General features: G+C 42.4%; 1 protein-coding gene across 1 annotated transcript in view; it reads right to left on the bottom strand.

Annotated features, from left to right (window-relative positions):
* Nucleotides 1–21,884, bottom strand: part of LOC140122629 (adhesion G protein-coupled receptor F5-like) — a 69,135-nt gene that overhangs the window by 17,240 nt on the left and 30,011 nt on the right. Inside the window, exons 4-14 of the mRNA XM_072143705.1 lie at nt 15,597–15,743; nt 12,157–12,321; nt 11,877–11,980; nt 9,330–9,388; nt 8,286–8,425; nt 6,829–7,038; nt 6,535–6,732; nt 4,851–5,006; nt 4,057–4,254; nt 2,186–2,416; nt 638–775 (exon numbers count right to left, since the gene is read on the bottom strand). Of these exons, the coding sequence (XP_071999806.1) occupies nt 638–775; nt 2,186–2,416; nt 4,057–4,254; nt 4,851–5,006; nt 6,535–6,732; nt 6,829–7,038; nt 8,286–8,425; nt 9,330–9,388; nt 11,877–11,980; nt 12,157–12,321; nt 15,597–15,743 (1,746 nt within the window). The remainder of the gene's footprint in view (nt 1–637; nt 776–2,185; nt 2,417–4,056; nt 4,255–4,850; nt 5,007–6,534; nt 6,733–6,828; nt 7,039–8,285; nt 8,426–9,329; nt 9,389–11,876; nt 11,981–12,156; nt 12,322–15,596; nt 15,744–21,884) is intronic.

Below are 21,884 nucleotides of genomic sequence, written 5' to 3'. Positions count from 1 at the left end.
TATGTGCTGCTTCAATGAGGGCGGACGACCATCACAGCGGGGTCATTCGACAGCACCAATTTTATCAGGTCTACTGACAGTATGGGGCACATTTACTTACCTGGTCCAGTCGCGATTCCATGGCGCGTTGTCCGACGAGGGTTTGGGTCTGCCGGGATTCACTAAGATCATGCGCCCGATATCCAGCAGGTGTCACTGCTGCGCTGAGGTCCGCCGGAGTTCACTTTCTTCTTCCTGGTGCATGTGAGTGCTTAAACTTGCGACACAAAACGCGGTTCTTCCGAATCCGTCGGGTTGTCCGACGGCCACGCCCCCCCCGATTTCTGTCGCGTGAAAGCCGGCTCCGATGCGCCAAAATCCGATCACGTGCGCCAAAATCCCGGGGCAATTCGGCGCAAATCCGAAATCGTCGGGTAACCCGGCAAAAGTGCGTGATTCGGACCCTTAGTAAATGAGCCCCGTTATGTGTATGCCAGATTGATTAGCATATAAATGAGGGTTCATCTAAAGTTGGGAAATAGATGTTTGATAAGAAACCGTCTGTTCTCTTCAGGACAGAGGCTGAAAATCAAATGTCCCATGTCCTGCCCCTTCCCAGCAGCACTTTGCTCCTCAATGAAGAATAAGCTTACTGTACCTTTGATGAATTTGAGTTGCATATCGCTGCTTACTACATTATCATTATTATCATTAGTAATATTGCATCGGGCTGTGAAATCCATTAATTGTACCGGCTGGTACGTTGCAGTAAAGCATTGGCTTGTCTTAGTCATAGCTGTAACAAAGAGAAGAAAAGAAAGCTTATTATGACTCCATAGATCCTCCTCTCCAAGGAGAACCAAGGGCTTGTACTGTAATGTTTCATAGATCTACAGGGCCAAATAGCATACAGGTTTACAGAACATCATAGAAATGGTCACGCTCCATGGAAAAAAGTTCAAAATGAAGAAGTCCCTTACTATTTCCCAACAAAGAAGAAAATGCCCAAAAATTTCTGCTCTGCCAGTCCTTGGTCATAGTGCTGACCTACCTTGAAGGCGTTGGCTACTTTTCAGTAAGTCTCTTCCATTAGACATGTCTCTGCATGTACATGTACCTGTGTCTTTGTCTCCTTTGAGAGCTTTGTCCTTTCCCTGTTCCCCCCCATGCCGCTATCTGCATATATACACAGCTTCCACTACCTCAATGCTCCAGTCTGGCCTTATGTTGTCTCCCACTGTGCCACCTTCTCTCACAGTCCATTTTCACTTACTAATGCAGGAAGGGGGGAGCAGTATGAGTCATAATCTCCTGCTGCAGCTCCTCCTATTCGTCAATGCTCAGACATGTAAACAAAGAATCACACAGAGTCTGCAGACAGCAGACAGTAAGTAGCAGGACTGCTGATATGCTTGATGAACATTCAGAGATTATTATTGAGGTAGTAAAGGCACATAGCCAAAGCATAGCCAACCCCTTTAACCTGTGATTGGCTAACATTTTCTGTGTGTCAAGATGAGGAAGTACTAGATAATATAGGAAATAGATACCTCCGTAATTGTATAAAATGAGGGTTTTTAAAAAATAGTTTTTAACCCATTCCCTGCCAGAAAGCCCATTCAATGAACAAATGGCCGTGCTTGACAATTGCACTGAATTTTCCCTAACATTGAGAGAAGGTCTAGGTAATTCTGTCACATGGTAGTCTGATATTTTTGTGGAGCGTGTACTAGCCCAGCCACCCTAAAATGGGTGAATCTGTTGTCCACTTGAGGGTTGTGGCTAGGAGGTGTATAGGTTGTAAATTAACTGCAGAGGCTCATGGGGCGTGGCGTAGCCTTAGCTCCCTGTGCCCGGCCAGGCTAGGACACGCCCCAGTAGCCTCTGCAGTTAATTTACATATTACTAAAATATAATTTTTTAAAAGTTAGGTTCCAGGATTAAATTAAAGTACAGATTATGGCAGAGGTAGGAAGGAAGAATCTAACATCAGATCCACTTCTGATAGTAGATTCCTTATGGTAGGTTCCTTCAAGCTTTATTGTTAATCCTGGATCTTATGACAACCCAACATTTTTAAAATCCAAATGTCACAGAGACCAAAAAAATTTTGGTATTAAAAAATGTACAGTTCTGACTTACATACAAATTCAACTTAAGAACAAACCAACAGAACCAATCTTGTAGTTAAAGAGCGGATTCTTACTTTGTGGGGGGAGAGTGATTCCGTTCACTAAAGTAATTTGCAAACTTGCTTGTTTATATCCCGTTGTATCACTTATGCAGCAAGAAAAAGGAATTTGGGAGTTTTCCTGGAAATTGAAAACGGGTAGGTTAACGCTGATCTGACTTGATTTGATGAGTTTAAATACGGTGATGTCTTTGCTGTCTGATATGCGATCGCCGCTGCCAGTGTTCACTGAACATTGGTAAGTTCCTGCAAGATATATAAAACACAAGTATCACAGGTCAGTGACTTTTAGGGAGTCATCGTAGGGCGCACTCCTAATCAGCGACTGATACGTCATGCGACAGCATATTTTTAGTCTCAACTGTTGAGGCTGGGCAAGAAATTCCTAAAAATAGGTTAAATCAGTTATAGATCCAGACACCTCAACAATAGTAATCTTCTTATATTTGTTATCTATGACCTTTTTCCTTCTAAAATCAGCTTTTAAAATTATGCTAATGAGTCAGATGGGCTCTGGGGGGTGTCACTAGATCCCCTCCGTGCTGTAGCTTCACAGGCTTTAACACCGTGCAGCTGTCCTCCGACAACTGTTTACTGAAACTTCCGGTGCCGCACAGAGGGGCTCTGGTAATGCCCCCTCCCATTACATCATTTGCCCAAAATAAAAAAACAATAACCCCATGTGGGTTTTTGGGCCTGTAAGAGTTACATCGTATAAAATACTAAATTCAATAATTTTTTGAACATTAGTGATCCAGATGATTCAGATGGTACGCAGGGGGTACCTAAAAAAATCTACCCCAAAGTCAGGAAAATTTGACTCTTCTCACCTCATTTTCACATTAGAGGAGTCAAGTTTATTGTTTTTAGGGAAAGTGTCACTTCAGGACCCTCTTTCTTCTGTTCTATATCACCTAGAAACATGTTTAGTGTCACATTAAAGATAAGAATCTCATCTTTCGGATCCCATCAAGCTTATGGTTGTGTGGTCTACAGAAAGGGATCTTTATCTGCAGCTTGCATTTCCAACTATGTATTAAGCTGCCTGTATCTCTGGTTCTGTAGCTCACAAAGCCATGAGCCAGTTATGATCTTAAAGATGTGATTCTTATCTTTAATATGTTATAGCATGTTTCTAGGTGCTACGGAACAGAAGATAGGGGCTTCTGATATAACGACCCCCTGCAACCACTAAACTTGACTCATCTCATGTGAAAATGAAGTGAGAAGAGTCATATTTGCCTGACTTTTTTATAGATAAATGTGTGAGATTTCACATAAAAGTGGGAAGACTAGAAAAGAAATTTCATACCCGATCTGAGGAACTAGTAATTTAGTGGGGGTAAAACCTGGTGGCAGGTTCCAATTACCGTATTTTTCAGACTATAAGGCGCACCAGATTATAAGGCGCACCATCAATAAATGCCTGCTAAAACGTCTAGGTTCATATATAAGGTGCACTGGATTATAAGGCGCACCTGATTATAAGGATGAATGACCAGCAGGTGGCAGACCTGTGCACAGTACAAGGCAGCTGTTGTCTGTAAGTACGGTTCATATATAAGGCGCACTGGACTATAAGGCGCACCTTTGATTTCTGAGAAAATCAAAGGATTTTTTTGTGCGCCTTATAGTCCGGTATAAAATACGGTAACTTATTAGCTGTCAATCTTAAAGATTCTTTGTACCATGTAGCCAGTGGTTAAATAGATAAGAGTTGAGAGTCCTCAGTTGTTGATACCTTGTATTGTCTAACTAACACAAAGCTTTCGAGACTCCTTGGGTCTCTTCGTCAGGCGTGGTCTAGGACTAGCTGTCAATCTAGGATATTTATAAATACGAAATAAGAGATGGATAGATTCATATCCACAAATTTGGATACTCACCGTTCCAGGCCATTGTCGTTAAAATAGTCAGCGTAGACTTACAAGTAGCGAGATCAACCGTATAATTTTCGGAACTAATACTGGTATTTTGTAAGAACCAGGTGATGCTATTCACTGAGGTGGCGTCACAACTGCAGTCCATGGTCAGATACTTCCCCTCTGAGATAGTATATACATTGGGGGTCACAGTAGCGGAATCTATAAGAAAGGTAGAAATTATTAAGGTTATTACGTACGACACATATTGGGGCAGATTTACTAACCCTGTCCAGTCGCGATCCAGAGGGGCGTTCTCCGGCACTGACTCGGGTTCTGCCGGGATTCACTAAGGTCGTGCGCCCGATGTCCGCTAGGTGTCGCTGCTGCGCTGAAGTCCACCGGAGTTCACCTCCTCCGTCTCGGTGTATGTGAGTGCTATTTTTGCGACACAAGTTTTTTTTAAAAATTCCGCGGCTTTTCCGAATACGTTGGGTTTTCCGACGGCCATGCCCCCCCATCTCTGTTGTGTAAAAGCCGTTGCCGATGTGCCACAATCCAATCGCATGTGCCAAAATCCCGGGGCAATTCGGCGCAAATTGGGAAAATTCTGGAAACCCGTCGGAAAAACGTGATTCGGACCCTTAGTAAATGTGCCCCATTGTGTACACTACAAGAGTCGCCTTTCACATCTCTATCCGCACGTGGTAAGAAACACTGAAACGGATCTTCCCTGTTATAAAGCTGGAGGCAGATAACACAGGATCGCGCCATGATAAATGCCCCCCAATAGGTTTTATTCCCCGGATAATACTCACATGTCGCCTGGTACGTCACTTTGACGTTGCGCGTCCCGTTGGCCCCATTCATTGTGTAACACGTGCAGTCATAGCTGCCGCTGTTCAATCCTCCGCACGTCGTCTTATTTCCGGTCACTTGGTACGTTTTACATAGACTGTTGTTTATGACCACCCCTGTTAAAAAGAATAAGGATTCTGAATGAATGGATGATAGTATTGCTACAAGTAACCACAAATGTATGGAATCAGCATTACAGACAACCAGCGGGCACCATTGTCGTTGATACCAGTAGTAGTCGTACTACACAAAATATAACCTTACAGTCTATGCTGCTGTTGGGGGATCTGGCACTTGGGAAACTTTGTTGTAATTGTGTGAATTAGACCTCGGTATGGTGACAGGGATAAACATACTGTATAGATCATTGGATCCCAAAATTCTTAATAGTAAATTTAACCATCAGTTATTGTTATTCCAGAAAAGCTAGTGTCAGCCGAGCAAATTGTGGCAAATACCACAAGAAATAGGTTATTGTTAGGATTTCTGGAGGACTTGGCATGAAGGGTTATTCTCAGCACCATAAGTGGTCTATTATAGACAAAGTGTCAATAACACCAACCCTAGTGTATCAGGGGGATAAAGGGGGTCCCTGTCGAATTAGTAGTAGTCCATGGTCTGAAGTTTTGCATTGCTAATATAATGTGAAGAAGAGATTATTGACAGTAGTTTGTTGGTGTGGGGTGGAGGAAAGATCAATGCCAGTGTCCCTGGTGGTCTAGAACACTGAAAGGTTTAATCTCAGTAACCCTGGTGGTCTACAGAAAAGAAAGGTTTCATTTTAGTGTAAATGGTGGTCAAGGGCAAATACAGGTTTAATTCCGATGCCCCTTGTGGTCTAGGGAAGTAAATGGTTTAATGTCAGTGTCCCGGTGCTCGAGGCAGGGAAATGTTGAATGTCATTGCCCCTGGTGGTTAAGGGAAGAGAAAAATTCAATCCTAGAGCCTAGTGGCATAACTAGGCAAGGCAGACTTATAAATAGTGCCCCCTTCCCACTTAAAAACAAATATACGGTACATATGTGTATACTGGCACATGTCAGTTAAACAATCACACACATTTATATACACACTATATACACGCAAACAGCATTAACATACATACGGTATACACACACCACATATACATTTAAACAGCATTTACACACATACAGTACATACACTACCATATAGATGCATGCAGCATATATATATATATTACAGATACACACATATAGCAAATATTCACATTCATACAATACCATATACAGACATCAGGGCCGGCGCCCATAGGGGTGAGGGGGTTTTTATATAAAATACCCATGAGGGCGCTATTTGGGATGATAAACTGGGCAATATTTAAGGGAGCAGGAGACTGTTTTAGTGTCTGAATTTTTAATGCTGCCATGTGAGTTTACTGCAAAGGGGCCCACTAAGGCTCTGTCACCCAGGGGCCTACTGATATCTGGAGCCGACCCTGAATACAGCATATATACACCTACATACACTATATACAGACACACAAAGTATATACACACACCACACACTCAGCATATAAAGACCCAATACCCCAGATGCCGGGGCCCCCTGACACTGTGAAGCACTGGATAACCGTATAAACCCAGGGGTTTCCCACCGTCACCACACTGGATAGGGGCTACTTACCTTGTAAGCCTGCAGAGACCGAGCAGGTCATGTAAAACTCTGTACTTAAGCCTTGCGTGCAGCACTGCATCACAGGGATATCTCTGTTGTTACAAGCCACATTAGTGTTTAACACGGTAATATCCAGGGGCTGCACAGATATGGTGGTGTTTGCCTGGTAAGAGTTTAGGCTGTCTTCTACTATACAACTATAAGTTCCTACAAAAGGGAGAGAAAATACAAAAACATCACGATGGAAAGCAGAAATATCTGGGATGAGTCTCATACACGTTTATAGCATCGCAGGATTCTTACCGGAACCATCCAGTAATATGTTATTGAGGGTTAAGACGGACACTGTCCTCGCGTCTGTAAGGGAGGTCGTATACCAGGACGCCGCTATGGGCTGTGTGGCATTGAGATACCAGGCGACATTGGTAAAGGAGGAAATGCTTACAATGCAGGTCAGCAGCACCGTGTCCCTGTAATAAATACTGCCCGGGCTGTACGTGATGGTTATATTGTCTGCAGGGATAAAAAACATCTCTCAGGATAATTCTGTAAACCCTTCAAATGACTGATCTTGTGTTATACTCCAGAGCTGCACTCACTATTCTGCTGCTGGTGCAGTCACTGTACATACATGACATTAATTATCCTGTACTGCTCCTGAGTTACATCCTGTATTATACTCCAGAGCTGCACTCACTATTCTGCTGCTGGTGCAGTCACTGTGTACATACATGACATTACTTATCCTGTACTGATCCTGAGTTACATCCTGTATTATACCCCAGAGCTGCACTCACTATTCTGCTGCTGGTGCAGTCACTGTGTACATACATGACATTACTTATCCTGTACTGATCCTGAGTTACATCCTGTATTATACCCCAGAGCTGCACTCACTATTCTGCTGGTGGAGCAGTCACTGTGTACATACATGACATTACTTATCCTGTACTGATCCTGAGTTACATCCTGTATTATACCCCAGAGCTGCACTCACTATTCTGCTGGTGGAGCAGTCACTGTGTACATACATGACATTACTTATCCTGTACTGATCCTGAGTTACATCCTGTATTATACCCCAGAGCTGCACTCACTATTCTGCTGCTGGTGCAGTCACTGTGTACATACATGACATTACTTATCCTGTACTGATCCTGAGTTACATCCTGTATTATACCCCAGAGCTGCACTCACTATTCTGCTGCTGGTGCAGTCACTGTGTACATACATGACATTACTTATCCTGTACTGATCCTGAGTTACATCCTATATTATACCCCAGAGCTGCACTCACTATTCTCCTGGTGCAGTCACTGTGTACATACATGACATTACTTATCCTGTACTGATCCTGAGTTACATCCTGTATTATACCCCAGAGCTGCACTCACTATTCTGCTGCTGGTGCAGTCACTGTGTACATACATGACATTACTTATCCTGTACTGATCCTGAGTTACATCCTGTATTATACACCAGAGGTGCACTCACTATTCCTCTGCTGGTGCAGTCACTGTGTACATACATGACATTACTTATCCTGTACTGATCCTGAGTTACATCCTGTATTATACACCAGAGGTGCACTCACTATTCTGCTGCTGGTGCAGTCACTGTGTACATACATGACATTACTTATCCTGTACTGATCCTGTGGGGATCAGAAGAGCCTGATAAGTGGAGGAAGAAGCATTTTCCTCTGATAATCTCCAACTGGCCCTGACATGGCCGTAAAATGTAAAATAAAAATGTCTCACCATAAACTGTATTTTTAATTCCGCTCACACTATAATTTGCAGCTTTTAGGCCATCTACAAGGTTGTTGTTGGCTGTGGTAAGGGCAGTAGTAGATGTCGGCTCCGTGACAAGGGTATAATCAGCGACAACACTCCCAGGCCTGAAATTAAGAACATACAGTAAGTCTGTACATAAAAGTCAAAATCCATAAAAATTCTAGAAATTAGGTGGGATTCTCACATGGCAGATACTACCAGGAGCTGTCTAGCAAGCAACATATCAAAATTGTAAAGAGAGCAAGGATTTTGTGGCGTAAGGCTGGATTCACACGACCGGTGCCCGCCGTACCGTAGCAGGGCGGGCACACGGCAGTGCGCGGGGAGAGGAGGAGGGGGAGAACGTTGCTGTCCTAATTTTTCACGGGGTACGGAGCGGTACGGTGCCGCACGTATGCAGCACTTTACCGCTCCCGTAGGGCACCGCGCGCCCATTGCCCTCTATGGGGGACATATATCGGCCGTATATACGTCCCCCTTGCGGTAGTGTGAATGCAGCCTTAGATGGATATATACTCTCCAGGGCTCCAACACGGCCTAGGATTGGGCCTCCATGATTGTCTATGTACGCTTCAAGAATATTGATTCGACACTCAACACTCAAGCCAGATCAGACCTCTCTTCCATCTGCATTTGAAAAGATGTGCCCACCGCATGGATGACGTTCAATGTTTTGACATAAAACATGAAACCTGCCAGTTATGCCGGAGACTGAGTTAAAAAGTCACTGTGGAGGGATGCTAACAGACTACTACTACTCCCAGCCTTTACTAAACAATCACTTGCAGGTGGACTCCTCCTACTGCCCGGTGGTCACCGCTGTAGGATCCAGATGAAGGAAAGGCAGAGTTGGCAGTGGACTGGGGCACCACCCAATAATGGTTCTGCATTGAGATTTGTACAAGAGCACAGGGTTGTAAGGGAATGGTAAGTGTACAGTACATTGTAGTTTTGGTAGAGGCGTAAGGGCTATCCCTCTGACAACCAATGTAGAGATCTCAGCCTTACCTGAAGCCTGTAACAGTGGCCGATTGGAAGCCGCTAAGGGATCCGTAAGCTTTTGCAAACTGAGAGAAATAGAAATTGCAATATCAGATTTTGTGGCAGAATTGCACCTAAATGTGTCTATAAATCCACATAAATTCAATGTCGTCTGTAAGACGTCAGGCCAAGTGGAAGCCGCAGTTTCTTTTTCAACAATTCAGTGATAATTCACTTTGCTATGAATTGTACATTGTAGCTCAATGTTTGTTACATTTAAGATTCAATTGCTACTATTTGCAACATCATACAGTTTTTTTATGCATTTTGCTAAATATTGTACATTATGCTGCTACAGTTTGTAAAATATATTACAATTTACTGCTACACCTTACTATATGCTGTATATTGTGCTGCTAAACCTTGTGATACACTGTAATTACACTGTAATTCTAGACTTTGCTATACATTGTACATTGTACTGTTACACTTTGCAATATATTATACATTGTACTGCCATGCATTACTTTATATTGTACATTCCGCTGCTACACCTTGCTATATATTATACATTGTACTGCCCTGCCTTGCTTTATATTGTACATTTTGCTGCTACAGCTTGCTATATATTATACATTGTACTGCCCTGCCTTGCTTTATATTGTACATTTTGCTGCTACAGCTTGCTATATATTATACATTGTACTGCCCTGCCTTGCTTTATATTATACATTTTGCTGCTACACCTTGCTATATATTATACACTGTACTGCCATGCCTTGCTTTATATTGTACACTGTGCTGCTACACCTTGCTATATATTATACATTGTACTGCCCTGCCTTGCTTTATATTGTACATTTTGCTGCTACACCTTGCTATATATTATACATTGTACTGCCATGCATTGCTTTATATTGTACATTGTGCTGCTACACCTTGCTATATATTATACATTGTACTGCCCTGCATTGCTTTATATTGTACATTTTGCTGCTACACCTTGCTATATATTATACATTGTACTGCCCTGCCTTGCTTTATATTGTACATTTTGCTGCTACACCTTGCTATATATTATACATTATACTGCCATGCATTGCTTTATATTGTACATTTTGCTGCTACACCTTGCTATATATTATACATTGTACTGCCCTGCATTGCTTTATATTGTACATTTTGCTGCTACACCTTGCTATATATTATACATTGTACTGCCTTGCCTTGCTTTATATTGTACATTCTGCTGCTACACTTTGATATACACTCACCGGCCACTTTATTAGGTACACCATGCTAGTAACGGGTTGGACCCCCTTTTGCCTTCAGAACTGCCTCAATTCTTCGTGGCATAGATACAACAAGGTGCTGGAAGCTCCTCAGAGATTTTGGTCCATATTGACATGATGGCATCACACAGTTGCCGCAGATTTGTCGGCTGCACATCCATGATGCGAATCTCCCGTTCCACCATATCCCAAAGATGCTCTATTGGACTGAGATCTGGTGACTGTGGAGTCCAGTTTGAGTCCAGTGACCTCATTGTCATGTTCAAGAAACCAGTCTGAGATGATTCCAGCTTTATGACATGGCGCATTATCCTGCTGAAAGTAGCCATCAGATGTTACAGGGTACATTGTGCTCATAAAGGGATGGACATGGGCAGCAACAATACTCAGGTAGGCTGTGGCGTTGCAACGATGCTCAATTGGTACCAAGGGGCCCAAAGAGTGCCAAGAAAATATTCCCCACACCATGACACCACCACCACCAGCCTGAACCGTTCATACAAGGCAGGATGGATCCATGCTTTCATGTTGTTGACGCCAAATTCTGACCCTACCATCCGAATGTCGCAGCAGAAATCGAGACTCATCAGACCAGGCAACGTTTTTCCAATCTTCTACTGTCCAATTTCGATGAGCTTGTGCAAATTGTAGCCTCAGTTTCCTGTTCTTAGCTGAAAGGAGTGGCACCCGGTGTGGTCTTCTGCTGCTGTAGCCCATCTGCCTCACAGTTGGACGTACTGTGCGTTCAGAGATGCTCTTCTGCCTACCTTGGTTGTAACGGGTGGCGATTTGAGTCACTGTTGCCTTTCTATCAGCTCGAACCAGTCTGCCCATTCTCCTCTGACCTCTGGCATCAACAAGGCATTTCCGCCCACAGAACTGCCGCTCACTGGATGTTTTTTCTTTTTTGGACCATTCTCTGTAAACCCTAGAGATGGTTGTGCGTGAAAATCCCAGTAGATCAGCAGAAATACTCAGACCAGCCCTTCTAGCACCAACAACCATGCCACGTTCAAAGGCCACAAATCACCTTTCTTCCCCATACTGATGCTCGGTTTGAACTGCAGGAGATTGTCTTGACCATGTCTACATGCCTAAATGCACTGAGTTGCCGCTATGTGATTGGCTGATTAGAAATTAAGTGTTAATGAGCAGTTGGACAGGTGTACCTAATAAAATGGCCGGTGAGTGTATATAAGCCATTGTATTGCTACACTTTGCGATATGTTGTACATTGTACTGCTACATTTTGCTACATTGTACTCTTTGCTTTCATTCATACCTGAGCTTCCAGATCTGCTTTATACTTTTTGTATTTGGCAGATGTCGGATCCTTTAAATCATCTGTATATTGTTCTAGAAGTTTTAAGCTCAGTTTCATTGACACTGTAAGAAAAAGTAAAAATTGTTTCTCCACTATAGACAATAACAAAAGATTACTGGGTAATTATACCCAACAATGTCTGTGGATTATAGGAGCTGTAGACACGGTGGTGTAATTATTGCTCTCTATGGGATACTGACTGCAGAGATATGGACAGGTAATGGCAGCTCGTTCTCACCTGGCTTGGGCTGGCAGTACTGGGCTGGTATGCTTGTGCCCTGGATACAGTTACAGCTGCTAGCGCCGGATCCTGGACAGGAGCTAGTAGAGTTACATACACCAGTGGGCCACATGTAGCCGCTCTCACATGTACATTGCACATTGCTGCCGATTTGGTTACAGGCTAGAAGAAAAAAAAAGGAATGATGGTCACCGGAAATTTGGCACAAAAGTATACTGAGCGGTCAGTAACAGTGTACAGAGCGGTCAGTAATAGTAAACAGAGCGGTCAGTAATATTATACAGAATGGTCAGTAACAGTGTACAGAGTGGTCAGTAATAGTATACAGAGTGGTCAGTAACAGTGTACAGAGTGGTCAGTAACAGTGTACAGAGTGGTCAGTAACAGTATACAGAGCGGTCAGTAATAGTATACAGAGCGGTCAGTAACAGTGTACAGAGCGGTCAGTAATAGTATACAGAGTGATCAGTAATAGTGTACAGAGCGGTCAGTAATAGTATACAGAGTGATCAGTAATAGTGTACAGAGCGGTCAGTAATAGTGTACAGAGAGGTCTGTAATAGTATACAGAGTGGTCAGTAACAGTATACAGAGTGGTCAGTAATAGTATACAGAGCGGTCAGTAATAGTATACAGAGTGGTCAGTAATAGTATACAGTGTGGTCAGTAATAGTGTACAGAGAGGTCTGTAATAGTATACAGAGCGGTCAGTAATAGTGTACAGAGAGGTCTGTAATAGTATACAGAGTGGTCAGTAACAGTATACAGAGTGGTCAGTAATAGTATACAGAGCGGTCAGTAATAGTATACAGAGTGGTCAGTAATAGTATACAGAGCGGTCAGTAATAGTATACAGAGTGGTCAGTAATAGTATACAGAGTGATCAGTAATAGTATACAGAGTGGTCAGTAATAGTATACAGAGTGGTCAGTAATAGTATACAGAGTGGTCAGTAATAGTATACAGAGTGATCAGTAATAGTATACAGAGTGGTCAGTAATAGTATACAGAGTGGTCAGTAATAGTATACAGAGTGGTCAGTAATATTATACAGAGTGGTCAGTAATAGTATACAGAGTGGTCAGTAATAGTGTACAGAGTGGTCAGTAATAGTGTACAGAGTGGTCAGTAATAATATACAGAGTGGTCAGTAATAGTATACAGAGTGGTCAGTAATAGTATACAGAGCGGTCAGTAATAGTATACAGAGTGGTCAGTAATATTATACAGAGTGGTCAGTAATAATATACAGAGTGGTCAGTAATAGTATACAGAGCGGTCAGTAATAATATACAGAGGGGTCAGTAATAGTGCACAGAGAGGTCAGTAATAGTGTACAGAGTGGTCAGTAATAGTGTACAGAGCGGTCAGTAATAGTGTACAGAGTGGTCAGTAATAGTGTACAGAGTGGTCAGTAATAGTGTACAGAGCGGTCAGTAATAGTGTACAGAGAGGTCAGTAATAGTGTACAGAGAGGTCAGTAATAGTGTACAGAGAGGTCAGTAAGAAAGAGACCCTGCCACGGACATCATCCTTACAGTGATGATGACTATATGTCTCTGCACCATGGCCAATATGGTGTTAGTCAGACTCTTCCTGATTTGATACCGATGACTTACACTAAGAATAAGTGAACTGAACTGTATAAAGCTATTGTAGAGTAGTTGGGTTATAGTGCAGTTATTGGTTCCTGAATAATCAGTGCATTACCTAAATTTCCTTCTTTTTATTAATGTGGATGGACATGGACCCAAAAAACTTTACAATTGTGCAATGCCACAATATGACCTGTAGGTGGCACTGTTCCTATAGTTTTTATCTATTTGTACCGCCATATGTTACTCACTCCTTCTGTTAGTAGTGAAAACGCTGACCGTCTCAGCTGGAAGTGTCAGCAAGCCAAAGGAATTTTCAAGAAAATTCCTTCAAGTGATTTTTACAAATCACCGTACTGTTACCCAGTACAACACGGCATATCTTAGTGGAAAAACCTCTGTAAAGTGAACATCTCACCAGGTTTTTCACCACTAAACTACCAGGCCCCTCAGGTCGGGTAGGAAATGACTTTTCTAGAATTCTCTCTTTTATGTGAAATCTCCCCTGTAGTCAGGCAAAAGTGACTCTTCTCATCTAATTTTAACACATGATGAGTCAAGTTTAGTTGTTTCAGGGGGAGAGAAACTTCAGACACTTCTGTTCTATAGTATCTGGAAAAATGCTTTTTATTTCATATTAAAAATAAGAATCAGATTTTTTGGATCCAATGAGAGCTACAGAACTGGACATACTAGAAATTAAAAAATAGGAGCTAACTGGATCTTTATCTGCAGCTTCATTGCTAGCTACATCTTTAGCTATGTGTATCTCTGTGTATTTAATATGACACAAAAAGTTCTATAAAACTGGAGAAAGGGGATTCTGAAATTACATCACCCCTGCAAGCACTAAACTTCACTCGAAAGACGAGTCATATTTGCCTGATTTCGGAGGAGATTTGTTTTAAAGGTAAACGGATCAGATTTCACATAAAAGAGGGAATTTAGAAAGGACATTTTGTGCCCTAACTGAGGGGGCGACTAGTTTATTGGGGTAAAACCTGTTGACAGGTTCCCTTTAAAGCCATATTCCCACAGTAAACATCAGTCATTGTTGTAAAGTATCAATCTAATTTATACAATTTGTTATCTTGTTTGTTAAAAGAAACAATCAACAAGTTGCTGTTGACTGATCCTTTCTTCTTTCCAGCTTCCAATTCTTCATGGTTTAAAGAGATTTTACACTAATAAAACTTCAGGAAAGGAAAGTATTTCTGATTTCTGACAGATGTGACCCCCAGTGATCACAAAGACTGAGTTTCCAGGCTCCCCCATTGAATGGAGCAGTAGCCTTCATGTGTGACCAGAGTTCTATTCACTACATTGTAACTGAGGTACTCAACTGTCTCCATCAGTTCTACAAAGGGGCTGTACCAAGTATTATTATTATCCACTATCCGCAGATAACAATATGATTGGGGGGTTCAACTCAGGTTCCTCCGAGTGATGGAGACACCAGACAACTTTGCTTCATTCCGGGAGCCCTGTAGTACGCTGCTCCCATATATACCGTACACTATCTCTTAGCACTGGAGATTTGTTGACCCTGAAATCATACTGTGCCAAAAAAGACAGATCTCCATGGATCAGACCCTTATTACCTACAAGCTTAATAAATAGAAACCTATAATCCATTCATACTCAAATCACGGCAAGAAGAGTGGATCAGCAACATGTTGACTGTTTCCATGATACAATAAACACAGCAAATTATAAAAAATTATAGTAATGTGACAATAGTAAAAACAGCATTTCTAAAATGAAATGACCAAAATCTGCCTATATATGTCTGATTATACAAGTTCTAGGCTGTGTCACTAATAGGACGTGGACGGGCCGTACCTGTTGTCACACTGATACTTTTGATCTGAGTATCAGTACTGTTGAGATTGAGATATGTCAGGTTCTTGGTGATGAAGTCTCTTATCAGACTTGTTAACGAGGCGTCAGGAAAGCTGATCTCGATATCCACCGTATACTCCGTAGCAGCTGCAAAATACAGAAAGATCATTGTACCGCACACCATATACATATCACACACCGCTACCAAGTGTTACCAGGTATATATTGTATCCAGTATGGTTCATGTATCCACCCATAGCTGGTGCAGCCTTCATCCACAGACCCTGTAGTTGCAATTTTTCCACTTTTTGGCACAGTTATGGTGATATCAAGATGTCTTATTCTGTATACGGCTCTGGACTGGAGAGCTGGTAAACTTACATTATCTTATCTGTGTTATTACACAACAAATTGTTTTATATTCTAATACCAGATATCAACCAAAATAAATACTGTAGTTCCCTATTACTTTATTGTCCATCTGTGGTGTAGCTTACAGGAAGGGGGGTAGCTGTTGTCTCAGGTCCTGTTGGGGGGATCCTAACTTTTAGGATGATAAATAACTGCAACCTTTATTATCACCCATCTCTGATAAGGGGATACCTGTCAGTCATAGACTAGTATACTTGGCCATTAGAGAAGCAATTTAGTCCCTCACACAGGCCAATAGATGAAAAAACTGTCAACTCATCCACAAAAAAATCCTTCACATGGATCAATAGATGGACAAAAAATGGTAACTCATCCATAAAAAAACAAGCTCTCACACAGGTCCACAAATGGAAAGAAAATGTCAACTTATTCATAAAAAAATGAGCCCTCGCACAGTTCCATATATTAAAAAAATGTCAACTCATCAATAAAATAACAAGGCCTCACACAGGCCCACAGATGGAAAAAAATCTAAACTCATCCATAAAAAAACAAGGCCTCACACAGGTCCACAGATGGAAAAAAATGTAAACTCATCCATCATAAAAACAAGCTCTCACAAAGGTCACATGTCAACGTATTCATAAAAAATGAGCTCATATACAGGTTCATAGATTGCAAAAATGTCAACTCATCCATAAAATCAAGACCTAACACAGGTTCATAAATGGAAACAAATTTCTACTCATCCTTAAAAAATAAGCCCTTACAAAGGTCCCTAAGGGAAAAACTTGTCATCTCATTAATAAAAACAAGGTAAAAAGTCAACTTATCCATAAAAAAACAAGACGCATCCATATGGGGAAAAACATGTCATCTCATGTTTAAAAAACAAGGCCTCACACAGGTCCATAGATGGAAAAAAAAATATAAACTTCCATAAAAAAACAAGTTAATGGTGCCATTCTCAGCCCCCTGAATCTGGTGCAACAATTGACATGCTGCAGATTGTAACCTCGCAGTAAAAATTTCTCCTGCAAATTTTCACCACCGCAGAATAATCCTCTGCAGCTAATTGCATCGATCAGGTCAACATCTGCAAAGAGTTTGTATGTTCTCTCCGTGTTTGCGTGGGTTTCCTCCGGGTACTCTGGTTTCCTTCCACACTCCAAAACATACTGGTAGGTTGATTAGATTGTGAGCCCCATGGGGACAGGGACTGATGTGACAAGGTCTGTGCAGCGCTGCGTAATCTGTGTGCGCTATATAAATAAAGAATTATTATTATTAGTATTATTATTATTATTATTATCCTGGATGGTGTGAATCTGATCCGAGGAGAGCTGACACTCACATCCTGTGTCTGTATGGTTTGGGCTAATGAGCGCAGTTTGGCGTGGGCGCACGATTCATCACTGTGTTATCTCATGTGGGTATTTACCGTGTGCGGAGGGATTAGCAGGGAGAGGACGTACCAGCTCTGTGATCTGTTATCAGCCGCTGGTAGAAGGTGCCAGCTGTAGTCTGTAGCACACGGCTATCACAGCGACTCCTCGCATTATCTCTATAGAGGATAATCACTTACTTCCTTATAACACCACAGATGTGTCTGATAGTGGAGGTGGGGGGTGGTGGGGGGTCATTTCATTACCAGAATCCTCTCCACCCCCCCCTGACATGTCTGAATTTCCTATTAAATAACTTACTGCTCCTCTGTTATTCCTCTGAATTGTGTTCAGTTCAGTTGAGTCGGGCTCAGAATCGGAATAAACCTTTATTCGTGTGACGCTCTAAACTAGCAACTGGGCGCCATCATTCCCCTACTCATTGGTTCATACACCGGGGCTCATTTACTAAGGGTCCGAACGCCACGCTTTCGTCGGGTTTCCCAAATATTTCCGTTTTGTGCCAAATTTCCCTGGGATTTTGGCGCACGCGATCAGACTTTGGCGCATCGGAAATCAGTGGGCGTGGACTTCGGACAACCCGACGGATTCGGAAAAACTGGAATTTAAAAAAGATCACTCACATCATGTGAGCACTTACTATCTTGTCTTTCTGTATCTTCTCTGCTTGAACTCCATGTTTTGACGAAGTAGAGAGCTAACACAAGATCAATTAGTATGAACATTCTATTTCCCCCTAGTTCCCCATAAATTTACAATATAAACAAAATTTTCTCATTGAGAAAGCAAGCAGAGATCTTGACAATGGTGAGGCAGTGATGCATAACGGGGCACATTTACTAAGGGCCATACATTATTCACGCAAATAAGGGGGCTTTTCGGAGCTCAGTCGGACCGGGCGTCAGATTTATCATGCAAAGTCTGTCGCACGCCCCATGTTAAAGGTGCACCACAAAAAAGTTGGTGCACTCTGTCGAGAATCTGGCGCCAGATTCATGAAGAACGGGCACATTGGCAAACTGCATTTACTCTTAGTAAATGTGCCCCAATGTATTTTACAGACTTTTCCAGATTTCTCCGTAATCCAGGACAAGCTCAAAACATCAGCGAGAAATTCTTTATGCCTGAGTATAAAGTGGAAGTAGGTGATGAGTAACTTGTTCTCTTGTCAGGGTGAGATTCATAGATGTTTTCGTTCACTTCAGTCTGCGGAGTAGAGGGGGCCGGGGTGGTGTGGGGGGTTTTGTGATCCTTCTGCCAGTCTCTGGTGCCAGGGGGTCAGACTGTTGTTAGCAACACGTTATATACAATCACCCATCACCATCATCATCGGGTTATAAAGTGCAGAATGGCGCAGCGCCTGTCACATTGTCAGCGCTGGCACCGGGGTCAGGACCACACAGGAAGGACAATTATTTATAACCCCCTTACAGAGTGTCTTGGGAAAGCTGGGTGATGACTACTAAAGCTCTGCCTGGGTCCTGAATGGCAGGAATAATCAATAAGAGCGCAGGGTGGTGGGTTATACCATAATGTTACAGCTATACCCTGAATACAATACAAGTTCCCTCCAAAGTCATATTCACTTTCTATACAATGTAGTTACATCCCCTTATATACAGTGTAATCACAAACCCCTTATATACAGTGTAATCACAAAACCCTTATATACAGTGTAATCACAAAAACCATACAGTGTGAGAGACAGTGTTAGAACATACCCCCTATTTACTGTACAGTCACACATCCGTGATATACATTGCACTACTTATGCCCTATATACTGTACAGTCACATATCCCTAATATAAATTGCACCACCTACCCCCATATACTGTACAGACTCCTATCCGTTATATATAGAGCACTTCTTACCTCCTATATACTGTACAGTCACATATCCCTTATATACATTGCACCACCTACCCTCTATATACTGTACAGTCACATATCCCTGATATACATTGCACTTCTTACCCCCTATATACTGTACAGTCACATATCCCTGATATAGATTGCACCACTTACCCCCTATATACTGTGCAGTCACATATCCCTAAAATACATTGCACTACTTACCCCCTATATACTGTACAGTCTCATATCCCTGATATACATTGCACCACTTACCCCCTATATACTGTGCAGTCACATATCCCGGATATACATTGCACTTATAACCCCCTATATACTGTGCAGTCACATATTCCTGATGTACATTGGACTTCTTACCCCTATATACTGTACAGTCACATATTCCTGATATACAGTGCACCACTTACCCCCTATATACTGTACAGTCACATATCCCTCATATACTTTGCACCACGTACCCCCTGTATACTGTACAGTCACATATCTCTAATATAATAGCACCAACTACACTCTATATACTGTGCAGTCACATATCCCTGACATACATTGCACTTCTTACCTCCTATATACTGTACAGTCACATATCCCTGATATACATTGCACCACTTACCCCTATATACTGTACAGTCACATATCCCTGATATACATTGCACCACCTACCCTCTATATACTGTGCAGTCTCATATCCCTGATATGCATTGCACTTCTTACCCCATATATACTGTACAGTCACATGTCCCTAATATACATTGCACCACCTACCCTCTATATACTGTACAGTCACATATCCCTGATATACATTGCACCACTTACCCCCTATATACTGTACAGTCACATATCCCTGATATACATTGCACCACCTACCCTCTATATACTGTGCAGTCTCATATCCCTGATATATATTGCACTTCTTACCCCCTATATACTGTACAGTCACATGTCCCTAATATACATTGCACCACCTACCCTCTATATACTGTACAGTCACATATCCCTGATATACATTGCACCACCTACCCTCTATATACTGTACAGTCACATATCCCTGATATACATTGCACTTCTTACCCCCTATATACTGTACAGTCACATATCCCTGATATACATTGCACTTCTTACCCCCTATATACTGTACAGTCACATATTCCTGATATACAGTGCACCACTTACCCCCTATATACTGTACAGTCACATATCCCTGATATACATTGCACCACCTACCCTCTATATACTGTACAGTCACATATCCCTGATATACATTGCACTTCTTACCCCCTATATACTGTACAGTCACATATCCCTGATATACATTGCACTTCTTACCCCCTATATACTGTACAGTCACATATCCCTGATATACATTGCACTTCTTACCCCCTATATACTGTACAGTCACATATCCCTGATATACATTGCACTTCTTACCCCCTATATACTGTGTGTAGTAGAACAACAGACCGGAGTGATACTTTAATGTAGTTATTTTGGAGAAGAATGCCGGCCCCGGTCATGTTTAAGGTCAGGACATATTTGTTACAAAAACAAGATAAAGATACAATCTATACAGCCATTGTGTGATCGCGCCTGTAACGTAACAGTCTGACACCAATGTTTGTGTAGAAAATGCTCAGCAATAATACAAGTTTCTGCACGGTTAATAGAAAAAGAGATCTCATTGTGCTGTGATAACGTAAGCAAAAGGACGAGTGGTATTCACCCAGGAGACTGCGGCTAATCCCTATTACTGCTCATTTGACCATGTACATAGAGGTGCAGGCACAAGACTGGGTGTGGCGTCATCTTCCATCACTGAGCCCAAGACCATATGCTAAGTGATCTCCTAAGATATCTCTAGTGATCTCTAGTATTTTATTTTCCATTAGCAGGCATTTATTTATCCATTCAACCCTGTTTAAAGTACAGACTACAGGGCCAGACTGCTGTTATAAGGGGAGGTCCAGACTACACAGCCAGACTGCTGTTATAAGGGGAGGTCCAGACTACAGAGCCAGACTGCTGTTATAGGGGGAGGTCCAGACTACACAGCCAGACTGCTGTTATAGGGGGAGGTCCAGACTACACAGCCAGACTGCTGTTATAAGGGGAGGTCCAGACTACACAGCCAGACTGCTGTTATAAGGGGAGGTCCAGACTACAGAGCCAGACTGCTGTTATAGGGGGAGGTCCAGACTACAGAGCCAGACTGCTGTTATAGGGGGAGGTCCAGACTAGAGAGTCAGACTGCTGTTATAGGGGGAGGTCCAGACTACAGAGCCAGACTGCTGTTATAAGGGGAGGTCCAGACTACAGAGTCAGACTGCTGTTATAGGGGGAGGTCCAGACTAGAGAGCCAAACTACTATTATAAGGGGAGGTCCAGACTACAGAGCCAGACTGCTGTTATAGGGGGAAGTCCAGACTACAGAGCCAGACTGCTGTTATAGGGGGAGGCCCAGACTACAGAGCCAGACTGCTGTTATAGGGGGAAGTCCAGACTACAGAGTCAGACTGCTGTTATAGGGGGAGGTCCAGACTAGAGAGCCAAACTACTATTATAAGGGGAGGTCCAGACTACAGAGCCAGACTGCTGTTATAAGGGGAGGTCCAGACTACAGAGCCAGACTGCTGTTATAGGGGG

Source organism: Engystomops pustulosus, chromosome 3 (assembly GCF_040894005.1).
Source record: "Engystomops pustulosus chromosome 3, aEngPut4.maternal, whole genome shotgun sequence".
Taxonomy (NCBI): Eukaryota; Metazoa; Chordata; class Amphibia; order Anura; family Leptodactylidae; genus Engystomops; species Engystomops pustulosus.
This window is presented reverse-complemented; position numbering and strand designations above follow the sequence as displayed.